Source organism: Lissotriton vulgaris, chromosome 1_1 (assembly GCF_964263255.1).
Source record: "Lissotriton vulgaris chromosome 1_1, aLisVul1.2, whole genome shotgun sequence".
Classification (NCBI taxonomy): domain Eukaryota; kingdom Metazoa; phylum Chordata; class Amphibia; order Caudata; family Salamandridae; genus Lissotriton; species Lissotriton vulgaris.
Genome location: NC_141685.1, coordinates 908,390,621 through 908,411,592, shown reverse-complemented (window position 1 = coordinate 908,411,592; position 20,972 = coordinate 908,390,621). Strand labels below are relative to the sequence as shown.

The 20,972-nt window shown below is 42.4% G+C and overlaps 1 protein-coding gene across 2 annotated transcripts in view; it reads right to left on the bottom strand.

Annotated features, from left to right (window-relative positions):
- OLFM2 (olfactomedin 2) overlaps window positions 1-20,972 on the bottom strand; it is a 1,082,596-nt gene that overhangs the window by 73,213 nt on the left and 988,411 nt on the right. For both annotated transcript variants that reach the window (XM_086959048.1, XM_086959044.1), the window contains exon 5: window positions 4,919-5,025. In XM_086959048.1, the coding sequence (XP_086815174.1) occupies window positions 4,919-5,025 (107 nt within the window). The remainder of the gene's footprint in view (window positions 1-4,918; window positions 5,026-20,972) is intronic.

Below are 20,972 nucleotides of genomic sequence, written 5' to 3'. Positions count from 1 at the left end.
GAACCATATTATCTGGACGGAAAGGTCTCTGGGGTAGAAGCCATTCTATACTAACTGTGGATGCGTGTATAAGCGCCTAAGTGTCTGCATGAGAAGCGTGGGGGCACGGGGCCTTCCATGGAAGCATGGTAACAGAAGCTATGAATTACTTGCACTGAGACAGGTCGGCCCTTTGGCTCTGCAGCTGGGGAGGATGTTTACTGGAGCTAGTAGGCAGGAATGCATTTTTCGAGGAGCGGAACAGATAACTCGAAGGTTATAGTCAGTCTTGGCAGAAAGCAGGCTGAGCTGAGCGCGAGGGGCCGCGCTGGAAGTAAGTCAGAGTTCACGGGTACAGAGGCAGCCTGGGCTGAGGCTGTCAGAGTCAGAAGCCAGAAAAGAGGCTCGATGGCAGAAATTCAGGGCCTACTTTGCCAGAGCAGGAAAACATGTAAAGTACACTACAAAAAGACGGTGGCATAGCATACTTAGGAACGGACCATTTAATCCATTCAGGGTGGATCTGAAAGAGGACATATTAACGTTGGACGCAAATGTATTTGCGTCTTCATAGCTGACACAGGAGGGAAGTTACATGCACTTTAAGCTGGTACATGGAGTCGGTGGGGTACGCGCTAGGGAACACAACTTGACCATAAAATCTATATTTCCTCAGTGCTGTGGGGCCCAATATGAGTCCACCTGCTGCATTAATAATGGCTGTACACCTGAGAAGAAGACAATCTCCTCACTTGGCACTTGTTTTATTTTATGTGGCCTATCATTCTAATAAACATGTGATTTCAAATGTATCTCTGAAATGCTCCAGGATAAAAACCTAATAGAACCATTTAATGTTTGCATACTAATATTGAGTTTTTAGTAAAAATGTGGTTCTCGTTCATAGTTAAACGATTGTTTTAAGATGATACACAGTTATAAGTAGTCATGATTTTATTCCACCTGATATTCCATATATGTAAATGTATGTGTCTTGTATGTCTCTTGTAAAGCGCACTGCTGCCCTGAGGCATCGTGGCGCTGTAGACCGCTGGGGAACCCGTCCTGGCTATCCCTGTGAGATGGTCCCTACTGGGTATCTCCAAGGTGAAACCAGGCATCCCCAGCGAATGTGGGGGGCCGTTGTAGAGATGAGGCAAGCTAATGCCCAGAGTTGCCGAGTGTGATCCCTGGTTAGAGTAGGCACGAGGCGAGAATTATCGAGTCCGCTGACCCTGGTCCACGACCCTGCCGCGTCGGGAATTGAACCCGGGTCCCGGGCCGTTCTCTGCTTCCGGGTCTGCCGCCTCTAACCAGTGAGTCACACCACTCTACTAATTGTAAATGTGCGTGCAACCATACTCAAAATGTCAAGTGCACTTTACACGCTGTGCTAACTTTGGGCCTTTTTACAAGTTTGGCGGTGCAGGAGTGGGAGAGTTCATCACCGCCCGATCCTGCACCACCAGCCCAGAACGCTGCCCATCCGCCAGATTACAATACAAATCGTTGTCTGGTGGGCGGGCAGCGTGGCAGTCCAGTGGTGGTGCAGTAAAATGGTTCAATGAGCATTTAATACTGCCCCGCCATGGGACCACCACAGAGCGTTCTAGCACAGCATGGACTGAAAAGTCCATGCACTGCTGGAACTGGGGGTGTGCATGCACACAGATTTCCAAAACTTATGCCCCCTTGCATGCACCTACCTGCATGGGGCATGGGGGGACATGTAGGGCATCCTTTGTTTCCCCACTGCCAGTTTTTACATGGTGATGCAGAACGCCATGTAAGCTGATGGTGGGAAAACTCAAAATAGGCCGCAGCAGCACCACCAGGATATTCTGGGCGCCTGAATGCCATGCCAACACCAGGGAACTCAGTTCCCTGGCAGTTGAGGTGGTCAGATAGCGGTCTGACTGCCAAACTTATCATATAGCGTTGGACTGCTGATGCAGCAGTGGCTGGACCACTATTGCCGCGCCCCACGAGTATGGCGGTCCATGGACTGCCAGCCTCGCAATTAGGGCCATAGCATTATACCAGGCATGACGTTCCTGGGATTCAATGTTTAACTTTTATGAAAGGACTGCTTTGCCTGCATGTTCTCTACTCTCCAGGTGCAGAGACAAGGCTTTGTTAATTAGCGAAAAGCATTGTTTATTTGTAGCAAAAGTAAGGTACAGGAGGAAGCTTTGGGCAAGATGACGTATTTAAGAGGTGGGAGATTACTTCTCATTGCGGAGAAGGGATGTTCAAGGTATATTGACTGTACCCAACTGAAGGTGTGGGAGAAAAGATGAATGCTGGCCAATTCTACAGGGAAAATGGAAATGTACTGGAGAAGATGACACTTATTACCTTGAATACTTTGGGTGATAATAGGAGTTGCATTGTTTGCTAGAGAGCAGAGACCCTTAGGATTTCACGAAGAGCAGACCTCTTAGGCTGGTCCTCTCACTGTGTGGCTTCATGCTATACTCGTTAGACTTAGAGAACATTTGTGAAAGACTCCATTATGCTGACACCTGTTCCTTGCTTCCCATAGAATGATTAGGGCTTTCCTGAAGTTAATATAGAATAGGATAAGTCAGATTGTATCAGAGATGCGAATGACTAGGCATGAGGATCGAATTCTGCAATATAATCTTCAGATTCTCTTTCTCATTTTCTGTATAACCGCCTCTGAGCTTTTGGTGTTTAGATTTAGCTTTCTATTGTTTAAATTGAATTTCATTAGGAAATTCAGATTTATTCTTGTAACTTTATATTTTTATAATCTGCTTTTGAAGACTCCTCTATATCTGCTTTTATTTTGGAGTCTGTAATAAAACCCTTTAAATCCATCTAATAGTCTACGCTTTATTGCCTGGCAATCTTTATTAATCTGTTATGGTAATTGAAAGAGATATTAACTCCCTCTTACCTTTCAGGCAACTATTAAACGGTTCACCAACTGAAGAGAAGGAAATCATGGAGTTTCGGAGCTTTAGCAATAGCTGCTGCCCTACAAGAAAGCTGTCTCCTCTGCCTTTGTTAACAAGATGGGCTCCCATCTTACACAATCTCTCTCCCTCCCACCTCTCACCACCACCTCCCTGCCCTGTCTCTGATGCCCAAATCAATTGCCTCCTTTGCATCATTTTTCTCTGCCCTTCGGGCATTGCTCTAATGCCCAAAGCAACTCTGGCTCAACAAGTATGCCCTGTGCTTCTAATGCAAGCAGAAAAGGAGACTAAAACAGCCATAATTCTACAGCTGCACCACCAATAATACCTAGAGCTCTGTAAAACAAGCTGTCTACCCTGCCAAGTCCACAGGGCCATCACTCCTATCCCTCATGACCTAAGTAGGCTTTATTCCTCCACCCCCTCGATTGCTTGGGCTATGTTCCATGTGTATCAAGGAAAATGCTCCCTCCACGTCCCTTTTCATAACTGGGGCCCAGTGGCCACTCATTGAGGGTGGGGGGGGTAGATCCTGTGCTGTTAATGCAGAGAGAAGGGTAGACAGCTAGAGAAGAAATATGCCTCAACACTAGGGGGCTTTCTACCTAAAAGAAATGTAATGGTGTGCAATTGGTTAATCACAAAATATAAAGGCTGCTTTGAAGCCAGTATAGGTTTTAATTAATGGAATTATTTGAAGCTTTAAGGTGGCAAATATGTAATCTTTTTGAGAAGAAATATATATATATCTTCATTAAAAGGACTGCAACCTTTTGATGCACACATATAAGATATTTTGCTAGATATTGTCTCATTTCTTATTACAATAATGTATCTTTATAAGGTACTTGTTTTATCTTAAACACTATTTGGCAGCAGCCTGTTTTCTGTGCAGTACAATTTTAAAATAATCACATTGACAGTGCTTTCTGTCAAAGGTTGGGACCTCGTAGCACTATAAAAAGACAAGTCACTTTTCTTCAGCACACAATCAGGATTTTATTTGGTTACACTCTGGGTCTCACACTGACATCTTTAGCGACCGCATTAGCCAACTGAGGTTTCATAATGCAAAAGAGTATATTTCCCTTTTATTAGTTTAACTTGAAATTATTTTTTATTTGATGCATGTGTGTCTTATTTTGCATGCAGTTGCCTGAAGTTTAAACGACAATAAAAGCAAAATATTTTCTTCCTTTTAGCCATCTTTGACCCTGTCATACACTCACTGCCTGTGCCCCCTGGCACTCAGTAGTACAATTTGCACACTCTTTTGTGCAAACGATCTGCTATACGTAAATTAAGACATCTTTAAAATTCGTCATTCATGTGTTCACGCTTTCATCATTTAAAAGTAATTGAAGACTCATTTGCGCCTCCCAGTACACATCCATGGATCCCCCAAGTGGTCCGACAGTTGAAGGCCTCAGGGCGAAAGAGGGAGTGACTTCCTCAATTATGTATTACTTTAGGTTATTTTTTTAGGTACATGTAAGCAAAACAATCCTAAGAACCCCATCTAGGAAACCTTTAATTTGTTTCTGTTGGAATTGTTTTTTACAAATAAATATAAATGTTTGGGATACGAATTTACATTATAACCTTTTTCTAGAACCTAGAAAATGCTTAGAATCGACATATTCAGAATTATCACATTTTCGATTCCACTTTGAGCAAGACATCCGTTATGTGCAGTTTTTATCAATCTTTATTTTTAACTGAAAAATGTATATAACTTATTGAAAAGAATGCACAAAGTAAAATTCAAGCTGCCAACACTGTTTGCTTATAACTTGGATGGGGCATAGGTACAAAGAAGAAAGATGGTGTACCATTGCTTGTGATTAATGCAAATGGGTTTAATCTGCTATGTGTTTTAGTAACAAACACTCTAGAAGACATGCCTTACAATAATGTATTCATAAACAGTTAAAAACAAGCCTTTGAATCATTCATCATTTTCTTACGGATTCAAAATCTTTTTAAGCGCTTACCCGGTTGTCAGAACTTGGGGCCATTGTGTCTGTCATCCAGGCACCAAATCTGGACCCTGATGCTCGGATAGTTATGGGGTTACTGACACCTGTGAGTTTCCCACATCCTAAAAAAAAAAAAAAACTGGTTAGACTGAAAAAACACAATGGATGTTATTAGGAAGAAAGGCATAAATAACTCCACACATTATAGTGAACAAACAACCACTTGTATACATTCTATTTCAAATATTAAATTGGATTTGTTTCTTTAATCCTTGTCTTGTCACAAAATATTTGAGGGGAAGAAAATGCCGAATTAATCAGATTTTCTCAGTTGGTGAATTGTCACATGCTGAACAGGTCTACAAATCCGTGTGAACGATCTATAAATGCCTTTGTATTTTTGGAGTCCGTAATTGAGTGTGTATTGGGGGGCTGGAGGGGTGGGGGCGCAGCTTATAATAATACACATTTGGAACTCAATATATAATGAGAATTTTGCTTTATAATTAACAAATTGATATCCTACTATTAAACCATTCTATCCCCACAAACTGTAATGGTAATAAGAAATTATAGATGTTTAAAAAATCAATGAAGAAATAAATAAAATAATAATAATGATAAATTATATGGAGCATCCTTCTTCAGCTTAGCTGCTTACTGGAGCTCTATGTAACAGTAATTACTGAACCCCAACAAAATGGCTTTTAGACCTGGCATTCTTGGTGTGGTTCCCATGACTTCTTTCCTCTACCTTCTGTATCTGTATTGTTGACTTTGTGCAGGATATCGTTTTTGCTGGTTTAGATGCTTTGGGCACTTTGCCACTGCTGATCAGTGCTAAAGTTCAAGCGCTCCCAGGGGAAATTGTAATTCTGATTGGTTCCGCGTGATTGGCGTACTTGATTTACTGGTAAGTTCCTAGTAAAGAGTAGTGCGTGTGCTGCTGGCCTGTAAATTAAAAGTTACTAATGGGCCTGCAGCACTGAGTGTGCCACCCACACAAGTAGCCTTCCACATGTGTCTCAGACCTGCCACTGCGGTGTCTGCACCAGCAGTTTTTAGCTTCCATGTTGAATTTGCACATGCACCCAGTTGCCAGGCCCTTTACTTATATATAAGTCACCTGTAAGGTAGGTCTAAGGTACCCAATGGGCAGGGTGCAGTGTATGTGAAAGGTAGGACATGTACCTGTGTGTCCTACGTGTCCTGATACTGAAATACTGCCAATTTATTTTATCCCTTTTGAAAGGCTGGCTTTCCCATAGGTGATCATTGGAGATGCCTTGTAACATTTTGCAAGTGTAAATTTTAATTGGGAAGAGATTAAGATTAGGAGTTTGGGATCCCTGAGCTCAGAATTTAAAATTACATCTTTTAGTGAAGGTGTTTTTTAAATTATGTGTTTGAAAATGGCACTTTTAGAAAGTGTAGAACAAATGAAAATGTTAATTCAGAAGGGATGCACTCAATCTAAACTCAAAGTAGCCAAATTAAACCAATTTTCCACAAGGTAGTTATCTAAGGTGCGCAATTTACCTTGATCTCAATTTACCAGACGCATTCCCTCATACCCTGAACAATGCGGGAGCACATTGCATGAGTACAAGCAGACATTTTTGGCATGTGGGTACCCTGGTGAACTTGTGTATCAAGCAGAGAAATGGGCCTTATCCCTTGCCAGAACTGATCTTCTGAAGAAACAGATCAGGCAGGTGACACACACTCTCATAAAATTAAGAGCATTCTACTGAAACGTTGGAATCTGTAACAGTCTGAACCTGACGTCAAAGGGATTTTTACAAACCCTCCACCATTTGCATTCAAAAGATCGCGCAATTTAAAGGAGATTCTCGCCCTGCCTCCAGATGCTACTAAGGTTGTACACAAAGGAATAATGACATGTTTTAACTGCTCTCCTTGTAACAAGCACTCATTGGTCAAAGCATTTCTCATCCATGGTCATGAAAACACATACACTTAAATTTCACAGCTGACTGCAACAGTCAGCATGTCATTTATGCGATTAGGAGTCCATGCAGACTATACTATGTTGGTAAAAAGGAGGGATCATTACGCATCCGGCGCACCTGAATAACGGAGGCACAAAAGCAGGATCAGAACCAGGACCCTCGGTTCACCATTAGCATCACATTTGTATGAACATCAACACACTATTGCTCAGATAAGATTCACTATTTTGGAGGTGGTCAAGATTCAACCAGACAGGGACATGTCCAAACTGTTGTCTCATCGTGAGACACACTGGATACGGTTTCTTGACACACTTATACCAAAGGGTCTCAATAATAAACTTGAGTTGTCCTGTTTTTTGTGAATTCACCATGTTATCTCATTTAGAGAGTTGGAACCTTCATCTCATAGGAACACCACATTTGTGATCATTGTTCTCATGTATCGCTTGTACCATCTAGCATGTGTGTTTGACCGGGCATGTCATGTGTCCTCATCATGTATCACTGTACCTTTTTGGAGCACTTACTTTTTGTTATAGTGTATTACGGTTGTGACCTTCAATTGAATTTGTTGTCTTTACCATTTTGTGTGTGTTTATGATTGGGCATGTGATGTACCCATTATTGTGTATTATCTCTTCATGTCATGCTTGCCATCATCTCTACATTGGTATACTAGTCCACATCATGTTTATTTCAGCATTTACCCAAGGACTCTTGGTGGTCCAGGGTATCAATGTATTTATCGTGTTCACCATTGATGTTCTTATCATTATCGTAGCAATTGTTTCATCAGCAAATTTTGTTTGGTAACTTCATTTTCATTGTGTCGCTGTTGCAATCTGTGTAGTACTAGGCATGTTCATATCTTCTTTAAGATTATTTAACCTTGTTCAAGTACTGTTCGTGTAGCTTCATGCACTTTGTAAAGTTACTCAGTTTAAAAAAAATCTTTATTGATTACGGGCACTTGCAGTGCCTGTGAGTCCCTCCTTTGTGTTCATGGATACGTTTTGCACGGCACTTCGGCATTTGTTTAAAACCCGGCGTGGCATCCATTCGATTACACGTCTGTTACAGAGGTTTTTCTCACAAATTGATTTTGTCTTCTAGATACGGCGAGCAATTGGGCTTATGCTTTAAGCGCACAATTGTTACTTTATTGGTGTAATGCACTTTCTGACAAAGGCTTTTCATTTCAGTTTGTGTTTTTTGGACCATATTATTGGCCAACCATTGGCCACAACATTTTGAGGTATGACTCGTGGCACACATCTGGTCATTACATGATTGGGTGTTTTCAAACTGTATCTGGAATCTTTCCACTTTCATTAATTTTTTCTAGTACTCAATTATGGACATGCAGGGCATGGGTCGTTTCCTATGAAAAGTGTTGTCACAGATGTACACAGTGGAGTATGCATCCCTCTGGCTTTTTTCTGTATTTCTTATCTATTTTTTGCGTTTGTAGATCTCGATTTTGGGGTTCTGCATTTTTTCAGTCTTGGCAAAGGTCACATGTAAAGTTCCTCTCTGTGTCTAGTTCATTGATCAAATGTCCTGCCCCTGTTTGAGCCTTTCTATTCATATTTTATGTTGGTATTTGCAAGTCTTACATTTGACTATTTTTGACATTGCTGTTTACAGATTCAACTGATGAAGGGCTTTTGTAATGCCCAAAATGCATTGGGATCAATCGTTTTGACTGCATCATCTTATGTCATCATTGAGTTCAGCTTATTTTGAAGAATACTATTGCTCCTGCATCATTTGAAAATAAAACAGATTGAGCAAAATGGAATGTTTTTATTGTTTTGGATTATGAACTGTGTTCATTGATTCTTTTTTATGTTCATGGTTTTAAGTTGTGATCAACTGTGATAAATATGTCCCACATTTTGTTGTTTACATTGTACACACTGTTACAGGGATTTGTGGTATTGCACCCAGTGTCCAGGAAACTTATCCTAGTTCTCTTTTCCACTTTTAGAAAGTGGGCATTTTCTTATTTAACCATCTTTTGCCTCTGCCTGACTGTGGAATCAAAGTCTAGTTTTAGATTAACAGGGGCTTGTTTGTGCATTTACTCCTGACACTCACACAAAGGGAGCTGAGGTGTGCCTTGCATGTGCCGATAATCCATTCTGGGCTAGAGTGGTGGGAGGAGTTGTCACGAGCACCTAAATAGGCGGTGGCTGCCCTGCACAATGTAGTCTCCACCTCCTGTAGTGTGCCTGGCAAGGACAGAACAGAACGGGCTCTTGTGGGCAAGATAAACATTTCTTTGTGTTGACCTCAAAGGAAAAAAGTAGTATTAGATTTGGGCTCTAACCGCAGGAGTTAAAACACTTCTGGATCAAGAGAAACCTTAGCCAAGGAGAAGAGCTGAAGAGCTGTCAAGAGGAGCACTGCCATTTGCTATATGTTGCTTTGCTGTGTTGGCTTGCAGTTGTTGCTTCTGCCTTAAAGGGATCAAAGACTCGATTTTGCTGTGATACCTGCTTGAGAAGATTCTCCAAGAGCTTGATGTAGAGCTTGCCTCCTGTTAAGGAGTCCCAGGGACACAAATACTTCACCTATAGCAACATTGAACTCCACTGCTGGGAATTCTGACCTGCGTTGTTGTGCCTAATCCAGTTTTTGGGCCCTTGTAGGCTGTTTTGCTCACTTTCCTCGTGAAAATCCACATATCGCCCTTTCAGTGCTGTTTTCCTTCTGCAAAGTGCCCTGCAGCCGAAAAACACACGCATCGCCGAGGTGAATTGAAAAAATTGATTCTGCACCTATTCGCAGCCTGAGAAATTGCTACAGCCAGAGCGCTGAGTTTGCGAAGTTCAAAACTCCAGCTTAAACACAAGCCTGCCGTGCACCTGGAAGAATTGACACATCACCAGTCTGCAGCTGCAGAAAGCGACGCAGCACCTGGATCGCCACCGCATAGACCAGCAGAGCATGGATTATTCAAAGCATTGCACCTGTGTGAAAAGTTGGAGCTGTCTGGAAATTGATGCATCTCTTCCCCTTACAGACTGGATTTGACGCAACACTTATCTTGTGTGCAGCAGTACTGACACATCGCCTCCCCTAGGATGCAGAAATTGACCCATTGCAGTGTTTTCCCACACCTCGCTAATCTTCGGCTGCTTTGTTTGGTGAATTTTGACGCATTTTAAGGTACTTTATGAAAAACACCCGCATCCATAGTTTCTATGGACAGAATTGCTAAAACAATTCAAAAGTGATATTTTGATGTGTATGATAGATTTTGTCATTTTGGTCTTGTTTGGTTTAGATAAAGATATTTTTTCTTTTCTAAACTGGTGTGGTGTCCTTTTGTAGTGTTTTCACTGGGTTACTGTGTGCTTGGGTACTAATGCTTTTCACATTGCCTCTGAGATGAGCCTGTCTGCTCATGCCAAGCTACCAATGGGGTGAGCAGGGGTTATCTAGGTCCGTAACTCCCTGTTCCTGACTAGAAGGAAGGATCCCTTCTTGTACAGGGTGCATACCACTGCCAACTAGAGAACCCCATTTCTAACAATGGGCCTAACTCTGGGGATGTTTGAAGGATATATGGCTCAGTTAACCTTGCTGGGATCCAGGTTTGTGATCTGCAGGTAAAGCACAGATGACAGCAGTTGACATTAACTCGCAACGCCTTCTTGCCAGCTGGTGCTCTTAAGGCTCCTATTATCAAAATATATCTGTTAATTTGTAGGTTTCGTGTCAATTAAACTACGCAACAATTCCTTGAGGTTAAACGTTATGTAGACGTTGCAAGAAATTATTATAGTGCCATGTTGTCATCGAAAACCAAATATTGTTTCCAGGTAGAGGAAGTGAAAAAGTGAAAAACAATCCATCTACTTTATAAGGATAATATAGAGACCCTGTTCCGATATTTGCTGCATGGCCCAAAAAATAGTAGATAAAATCACTGCCGCAGTCTGATATAGTAAGCTGCTATACGTAAGAACCAAGTGGGAGCTGTTCCCAAAGGCACAATTGACTTGGTGCTACCATAAAGTTGCTTATCCAAAGACCCACTTGTCAAATATCATCCCATAATGGTTTATCTTGGACGTTAAAATTTCAGTTTGCTCTTTGGGAATGTTTTTTTTTTAATTTCATGCACATTTGGTGTTTTACATATGTTTTAGTGACCTTTTAAAAGCTGCCGCTCTTTTCTGGAGAATATAGAACTTCACATGAATATTTTAGAGCTGTGTCTTCCAGAATTTGTCAATCTTTTATGTAGCAAAAGTAGCATACACAAGGGTTTTTAGCAGAAAAAAATATTGCCATTTACTGTGAGGACAGAAAAGTGGGAGTAAAATCTTGACTCCTTTATAAAGCTCTGGGGTTTATCAAAAGCAGATCTATTTTCCTCTAGAGAGAACATGAAGTGTTCAATTTACATTTACAGGACAGGGAAAGATCCAGACTGCGATTAAAAGGGTCAGACTGCCTGTAGGCCAATCATGCAGTGCAGGAAGGGTTGGTCTGACAAGTCAGTGTAAGACCTGTTTTTGTGGCTGTTTGGGGCCCTGTTATATTGTCTGGTGGGCCAGTTTTTATTGTTGATTTTCCAATATTGCCACAAACATTGCTTGCAGCAAGGGCAAGTGCATGCATTCTTCTATACCTTGTAAAACATCTATCCATTATGCCTTTAGAAGTTCAAAACTGCCATGATTTGCAAATGTGGATCACTTTTTTGCTTCATGGATCCACTAATGGGGGCCACTTTTGGTTTAGTAAACACAAGGAGCGCTGAAACTTTTCCAACACTCACCCCCAGTCACGGATCTGGGTTGAATCCATCATCATTCTTTAGCTCACTTTACCACCTCAGTTCAGACACAGCCATATGCAAATCAGTCTTAACCCTGTGCCTCATGGGAACAGTCCAGCCCGAACTGCCAAGCCAGGTCTTCCCTGAATTGGAAACAAGCATCTTGGGACCAGTTTCTGTGTAACAACCTTCATCAGCCAGGCTAGCTTGAATCCAGTGGCAAAGTGAGCAAGGGACCCACGTCTGGGCATTCCCTGCCAACTTAGGGCGAACAAAGCAAACTCAAGGAGATTGCTTTGTTCGCCCGAAGTGTTCACTTTTAGTTTGGTGCCTGGGCCTATTTCCTGTTCCAGGCCGACCCAGGAATATAGCTAGCCGCACTGCTCTTCGTTTTTCATATTGGAGGCAGCATTGGATCATTTACAAACTTAACTCCAGAGTCTCATGAGGCTGACAATAGACAGAATACGCTGGAACAGATGGTGCATCTCTAGTGTTACTCAAAATGTGCCCATTTTTTTCAGGCTGAAAATTAAATGTCTACTTTACTTCTCCAGCTTAGGTGGGTACAGTGAGACAGTCTGACTTACAACTAAAGGATGGAGTTGGCCCTTTATGGGGGTATTCCTGCCCTCCCAAGAAGACAGTGGCAACACAAAGCAAAAAAGGCATAATTAGCCTGGACCAGACTCCTTTACTTCACTAAAGTTCAGCAGATGTCTCGTCCCACCCAGCAGAGCAAATTTGTCATTTGTTAAATTTAATCCAACAGAAAATGCTCCAGTCTCAGATGGACTATAGCAACCATTTTTTATGGTGTTGTTGTGGGGATACCTATTGACTTGTAAGTTGTGACACTGCTTTTGAATCCAGTTTGGTTCAGTTCTTGATACGATAGAGAATCAATCAATCAATCAATCATAGTATTTGTAGAGTGCGCTACATAACCGTGAGGGTCTTAAGGCGCTGGTGGGGGGGAGGGGGACGCTGCTACTGTTCGAATAGAATAGTAGGTACCAGGTTTTTGGAGGACTAATTTGTGAGGACTGGCAGAGGATTCTATTTTTCAAAGCTTGGGCTTATATCCAACAGTTCTTTCCAATCCTTCAGTATAACATTCCTCTCTGGCTCACAATTAGATGCCATTGTGGTAATACTCTAAAGAATTAGATCTTTCATTCTTTCCAACTGCACTAATGCTGACATCTCTCAGGTTTCTAATTAGAAGTATGACGGCATAATGGTTTTCACTAGAAAGATATATCACTTCAAATGAAGGAGAGTTTCTCTCTCTCGCAAGATATGACTTTTAATTCCATTTAATGCAAATTCAAAAATATTTTAATTCTGATTCTCTTGGATAGCTCAGGTTTTCAACTTAGCACTAAACTTGTCTACCTAATTAATTATATATAAGGAGATTTCAGGGACCATCTGTAATCGTAAATATTCTTACAATTGTTTGTAGCCTAGTAGTAGCATGGTTCCTCCTTCTATGCACTACCACTTGTTGTAGATTAAAAAATCGCGCCAGAGAAAGATGATGGATTTTGCCCAAGATCTCACAATATGGTAAAATGCACAAGTTAGTGGATTAGTGAAGAAGCGAACAATATAGTGGTTTACTACTGTTTTTGACACTTTACTGCAGAAAGGATAACTTGTGTAGCAGTAGAATACAGAACTGAATGATCGCCCTCATACTCATAGAGAAATGCAGCGATCCTGATCTTGTCTGACTTGCAGAGAAATCAATGAGAATTACATAAGCGAGAACAAGGAAGGTTGGGACAGGAGACTAATGGGAACACGCTTGCAGTCAGAAAGAAGAGGATCTAATATCTTCTGAGATTATTGAGGAATTCTATGCCAATCGTAGTTTAGAATATATGCCCTAGGGCGAGCTGTGTTGAGCTATGTATAACAACCAACGGTGTATGAGTCTAAGATCACTGATGAGAGTTTTGTGAGTGTTGGGTAATAACTCAGGGGCGTGAAATTCACATATTTTGCTTGAGTGTATTTGCCCAAAATTTTTGCAAAATTACGTGAAGTTATGCAAAAATCAAATATGTCATTTCACGCTATATTTTAGCATGAAAAGCATCTGGTCGTCAATTTTTGGTGTAAAGATGCATTTAATCAAAGCACCGTCAATAATACCCGCTCACGTTTTGTGGTTTGCATGCATTTTACCACGAATATGAGAAGCACGCAAAACTGCTAGGTTCTCCATTTATAACTGTGTGTTAAAAAAATGACTCAAATAAACCCACATAAAAGCCTGCACCCAATTCAACCAAACTTAACCTTAACCTGCAAACAAATTTCGCATTTTCCATTTTATAAAATAAGGCTTTGTTGAAAATAGGATTTATTGTGTGGAATATTTGGTCTCTGACCCTGCTCTATTCATTATTTGTGACACTGACAACTCAAGTAGAACCGAAAAGCTCCTTGCTGCTTTGACACAACTTGAAGTCCCAATTAAAATGGTACTTCTTTCCCTCTGTGAATTTTTTTAACTAAGCATGAGCCAGCTGCAAAGAAACCATAAACATCTCCTCCAAGTCTGAGTGTCCCTTCCGGAAGAGCAAATTAGGTATCTAGACAAAATTCACTTTCATTAGTCTTAGAACTATTTGTCATTGACAAATAGCAAATCGTAAACAAAAAGCCAATTTTCTAACCACTGCAGTTGAGTGTTCAGTCAGCAACTTCTGCTTATATCTCTTTCTCAATGACGTCAGTGTGTGTGAAGTGGCTTAGGGCAGTAATTCTGTTTTGTTCTCATTCAGAGCCAGCCAACTAAGGGGTCTATTATAATGGCGGGCGGATCGTTACCGTCCGTATGGGGGTGGTGATCCGCTCGCCATTATACCCGTCCCGCATGCAATTTACCCCCCACCTGATTATGTTGGCGGGGGTACTGTGGTGGATGGGAAGACCGTCCTCCGCTTTTCCGCCCCGACTCGATGAGTCGACCGGGCAGAAAAGGTTTGAATATGGTGGTGGTGTCTGACACTGCCATCCATTTTATAATGCATGCAGGGAATAGCCTTTCCTAACGGAATGCAGATTTCACAAATGGGGGCCTGTTGCATACCCCCAGGATGTTGGGAGTGTGGGGGGCACATATGGGGTACCTATGGTACTCCCCTGCATTGGCACAGACAAAGTGGCAGGCACCACGCGGTGCTTGTCACCTTGTGCATGCCAATGCACGACATGCATTCCCAGAATTGTGGCGGGCGGTGCTCTGAGTACCGCCCTCCACCTTGCTGGGAATAGAGGATGCTACATCCACGGTGGCATGGCATCCACATTGCAGGTGCGGGTCCGCCTCACCATTGGCGGCTGGTCCCAGCACCGCTAGGGTGCGCCTGCCATCCTAATAGGCCCCATAGTGTCAATATCTTAGAACCTCTCCGAAAAACCCAGCGTGTAAGCTGAAATTCATGAAAATTATTTGAGAATTGGAGTCTTATGACATGTATGTATTAAATAACAGGAGTGATACACACAACCTCTGCAAAACCCAACAGGTCAGTGGAAGTGAGTCAGAAATCTTATCATTTATTTTCGGTGATTTCAGCAGTGACCGCTCCTCTGCTAAGGCAGAGGAGCGTTGCCCCACTGCTCTGTGAGCAGTAGTTAAAGAAAACTAAAATGATAATATCTAGCAGCCGCGGCCCGTGGAGGGAGTTACGGTGCGGCAGACAGTGGGGCGGGGGAGGGGCAGGGTGGGGGGTGATAAACACCGGAATATGGATGATTGCAGGTAAGTAAACAATTACATTAATAAAACGAATTTCGTAGCGCGCCCTGCATCACAAAATGCGATGCCGGGCGTGCTACGAAATTCGTTTTATTAATTTAATTGTTTACTTACCTGCAAACATCCATATTCCGGTGTTTATCACCCTCCACTCTGCCCCTCCCCCGCCTGCCTGCCCCACAGAACTCCCTCCACAGGCCGCGGCTGATATCTAGTGTTATTATAATTTCAGTTTTCCTTTTCTAGTGCGGGTGGGGCGAGTGGGGCGGGGCTGCCAGGGCAGGGGAGGAGTGGTTTGCCCACTCCAAGGTGCGCAATGACGCTTTGACCGGCCTTCTCTAGCCAGCTAAACAGTTATACGCACTTCGCACATTCTGCACCCAGGCGGCATTACAGCCTGGGTGCAGAACTTGCCCCAGGCTCCCATTCCCTGCCTGAGCCCGATCCATGATGCTAAGACCAATCACAGGGCTGCATTGGATTGATGTGATTGGATAGGGAAGTGAGGAGCCTGGGTGCTTCCTGTTCCTGCTTCCAGGAGCAAGAGGGAGGTGGCCACTGGTAAGTGGGTTATTTATTTATTTTTTCCTTTAGTTACATTTCATCATTTTGGTATTTGATGAATGCTTGCAAGAACTTTCAAGGCATTTGCTGTTTTTGGATGGAAATGTAGCACCATTTGTTTGCTTTAGACAAAAACATTTAGAAAATTTAGAATTTGAGTCACAGGGTGACAAAGTTATTTTCCCACAATTATAAGATTATCTCTCATGCAGATGTTTAACCAACCAGGCCATTAAACAAGATTTGCAAATCCTACTTCAGTTTACTTTAGGAGACCAAGGCTGATGCAGCTGAATGCACCAGCCTAGTCTTGATTCCACCTCTTTTCTCTTTCTCACCACTGTAAACTTCCTGTCCCTTTATTTCACATTTGCAGTTTTTTTTATTCCCACATTCTCCCTTTGTCACTGAATTCTTTTCCTTCTTTCCTGCCTTTTTTCTCTCTCCTGTTTCTCTCTTTTCTTCCTCTTCTCATTTAATGATGACACAATTTACTCTGTTGATGAAAAATAAGTCCTGGGACCTATAAATGAGCACCAGTCCTGACCACCAACAAGCTCTAGCACAAATTATGCACCAGAAAATCCAGCCAGTGAAGACATCTTTTTCTGGCGGACAGTGTTTTAAAATGCGCACAGCACGTACCATTCCCATTAGCTTTAAATCTCTCCATCATGCTCCAGGTAAGCCAGTCTCTCATTATTTCAAAGCGGCTGTGTTCTGCGGGAAATCAGTCATGACAAACTCAATCCCTTCCTGCGTTACATGAAAAGGGTAATTTGAAATTTCACTTCATTAATGCAATTAGCGGTTCCTTTCTTCTCCCCTTTGCAGGCTGAACCTCACGATTCTCAGATAGAAAACTCCCTAAAGTGCACAACCAACATGTCCTGCCACAAAGACTATAGAGAAGCTCTGAAAGCTGTGAGCCTTCTCATTTCATCAGATCTTTAATCTGGGGAGAGGTGTGGGATGGCTTATAAAGGGATTTGCGGTAGAATCCAGTCTCCAGGCTCTATCATTCAAAAAATAAAGAGATAGGGGAGCTTTAATGAAGTTGTGCCCATAAGGGCTGTCTGCAAATGGAGAGTTCAAGGCAGGAGATGTTGTAAGAAGACAAAGGGGCTGGAGTTTTCTGTGGATGCAGTGTTGGTTTCTTATTTCTGCTCTTAATGTGTACTGATGATCTGGTATGTCAGACCTTGAGCTGATGGGGGGGGGGGGTGAATGGGATTGTTTGAGTGATAGGTTAACCACATCGCTGCTGTGGTTATTTTTCCCCTGTGCTGGAAATTGAACTTAGACTCTATTCATGACACAGCTCAACTGTGCCTCATGACGAGCTGAGCTCGTCATGAGCATGGAAGGGGTTAATAGGAACTTTTCTTTACTGTGTTTTGGTGATGCTGCACGAGATGTGTTTGTCCACCAACCCCGTTTATTGGAAGGATTTTGAGAATGTGTCTTACAAGTAGAGTGATATGAAGGTCAATCTGAAGGATTTGTCAGATTTAGTGTAGCTATCGCTCTTCTCTTCACCCTTTATGTCCACCTCAATAATAGAATTCCATCCAGCTGGTTCATGCTTCTGGCCATGTCCAGCTACCTCAGATATAAAATCTGAATTCTTCGTTTTTATTAATTGGATTTACTCCCTCCCTTCTGTAAGAGTCCAGGTTGCGTTGATGCAGGATTCTATCCCTACTGTTTTGATGTGGTGCATCACAGAGCTTTGCTTTGACTCTGACAGTATGACCCTTTACATTGTTTTGATTCCAGCTGAAATGAAGATGACTCATATCTAAACATGGCTACAAAATGTGAGGCTTTGCTTAGCAGATTGAAGACCTTCCTTCATCTCTTAAGAACTTGATGGCTATCTTTTCCTTAAATAATAATTGAAATGGCTTATCATGTTATAGGGCCAGGTAACCTTCTCAACACAGGTCGTAAAGTATTTTTGCCTCCCACCTCCCCTCCCCACAACTTGAAATGAGAAAGTCCTCTAAACATCAGGGATTTACTTTGTAAAGAAGAAAGAATGGGTGTGGGTGCCCCTAATCAAAAGCCTGGTGGTAGAAAGTCCATCAGAACTTTCCCTCATAGAAATATGAGGAAAATATGTGTTTTTAGCCAAAGTTTGAGTGTGCAAGGGCTTCTGGATTTGAAATTCTTTTGAGAACTACACAAGTCACATCACCCTGGACTCTCCTGGGTGTCTAGATTTTAGAAATGTCTGGGTATAGTACGTTTTTATGGTTGGCAGCTGAGCTGCGGCCCTAAATTCAGCACATAGCCAAATTATGGAAAAACTTTGATTTTGCTAGGTGAAATGTATTGCCCCCCAGCTTGAGTTTTGAGAGATTTTGCATTAGAGGAACAAGGCCCAGCCACACATATGATGTACTATTTTTATTGTGAGACATGTGGTAACACATAATAGTAGAACATTCGTTAATGGCAATAGCATTTCTCTACTTTTGTGGCTTCCAAATGTAAGATATTGTGCAAGGAAGAAGATATTTTGGGAATAGTCTCCTAAATCACAGGATACAATGGGTAACACATGCTTTTGGAGAACCTACAAACCCTATATATCCATACAATGAGTAGGGTTTATCAGATGTAATGGTATATTGCTTTTGTAAATAAGCAATTGTTACAAAATATTACAGATGGAAACGTTGTCCCAAATGGCAGTTTTTTCCTGCTCATTTCAATATTTTCGTATTTTAAAAATGTGTTTCTTTGGGAAAACCTCGAGGGGTCTACATAAATGCCCTCTGCTAAATTTAGAATGTTGTCTAATTTTCAGAAAGTATACCTTCCTGGGATCACCCATGACTTTCACATCTGCCTCTACCACAAACTGCAAGTAGGTTGAAACAACAAAAATTCAGAAAAATGGACTACCTCTTAGTAAAATGAAAAACTGTAGTGCGAAGAATTGTTTTGTTTGATACTACTCTGCTGGTTCCTGAAACCTGCGAATATGGTGATCCTAGCACAGCAAACCTTTTGTTGATGCCAGGTTTAGCACAAAATAATACCCTTTTCTGCCAGTACTGTTTCCCATGTTTCCCACAAAAAACGAAATGTAGCTATATTTTCTCTGTTTTGTCAGCTCCCTACAAGGGAATCTATAGACCCTGAGTAGCTTTAAACTCCACAGGATGTTGAAAAAAGGATGTAAAGTTACGAATGTTTAAGCGCAAGCTACCACAAACATCCAAAAAAGCACTTTGCAGTAGCACCAAGTGGGGATCACCCTAGCAGTCAAGTGGTTAATAAATTGGCAATAATCTGTGTTTTTCAGAAGGACTGTCAAGACAGACCTAAACAAGAATACAGAGGTAAGCATGAGCGAATTTTGCGGATCTCGCGTTCACGAATTTTGCGGATTTGCGGATTCGCAATCCGCAAAATCCGCGAATTCCCGCGAATTTGCGGATTTTTTTTTTTTTGTGTTCGCCCGTGTTTCTGCCAGTTCGCGAGGGTTTTGTACACTTTCGCAAATTGCGAACTTACCTGTCGGGTCGCAAGTTTCGCGAACTTGTTGTTTCTACGTGTCCAGCCTGTTTGGGACACTCTTCTTCATCACTGCCACTCTCTGTCACCACTGCCACTCTCTGACTACTCATGCCACCCTCTGGCCCACCCATGCCACCCTCTGTTTCATCACCACACCCTCTGGTTGTCCAGTGTACATTATTTTCGGCAAAGCAAAGCACACCTTCCCTGCCTCAAGTGACCTGAATTAATTTGGGGCTGATTAATGTGTCACAGAATATTTTTTTAGCTGGCACCTGCTTCCTTAGTGCGCCCTGATTAGTGATCTTTTGCACTTGCTAAGTGCTTTCATTGTTGCAAAATTAGTTACAACACCTGCCCTGCCCCAACTGACAATAATGAATTAGGGGCTGATTAATGGATTTTAACTTCCAGCCTGGCTCCTGCTTGTCTCCCTTAGCTGTAATTCAGGACCTTTGTGGCATATGTGTAACTATTCTGAGGTTCAGAGCAGGGTCACATAATAGTTTCAACTGGCAACTGAACTCTGGAGGGGCCCCTCAGGAAGCACTACAGGAAATGGCTACTAATGATGAGCCTGAACTTTTGAACCTGGTAAGTAGTTACTTTCAGTTTTGCTAAGATCGTATTTCTGCAATTTTGCACTTATTCGCGGGGCGCGAACTCACGCAAACTCACGCGAACAGTGCGAGCAGTGCGAGCAAAATCCGCTGCTCGCGGATTTGCGGATTTTGCGGGAGATTCGCAAATCTCGCGGATTGCGGATTTCCCGAAAATCCGCAAAATCCGCGAGCGGAACGGATTTTCCGCCCATGCCTATACAGAGGTAGCAAGGAAATGCTGCAATTCCCGACAGTCACATGGGACTCTCTGGTTGGTCCCCGTTATTGATCATTTGTGGCATTCTGAGTGGCTTTTGGTTCAGTGACAGGCGAAGCAGAAGCACTTCAGTTTCCTAGTTTTTCACTGCTATGATGTCGCAAGACTGGGAAATAAAACATGTGTATTACTATTTTTACATTAACAGGGGAAACGCTCACTAACTCTGTGCTCCCCCACCTCAAATGTCTAGAGAGAACCACGCAAGGTGGCAAAATGGTGGTCTTGCTCGCCTTTTTTCAACTCTCTTGGGACTTCACCGACCCAAGGGAGGCAGGAAAATGAAGGTGGTGCTGCTGTGTCTGTGCCAACCACCACATTCCCTTTACATTGCTGGCCTAGGTAGGCCCACAGGCTACAGAAAAAAAGTAGCTTTCACCAGTGGCTCTGACAGAGCCTCTGTCAGTTCAGTGCCAGCTTTCATCTCATAGTGCTGAGAGAGCGGGTTGCGGCAGAGAGGAAGAGGGATGGTCCAGAAGGTGATAGGAGTGAGTGGCAGGATGCCAGGTATTTTTTCAATTTCATTGAGGTGGCAGGGTATATGGA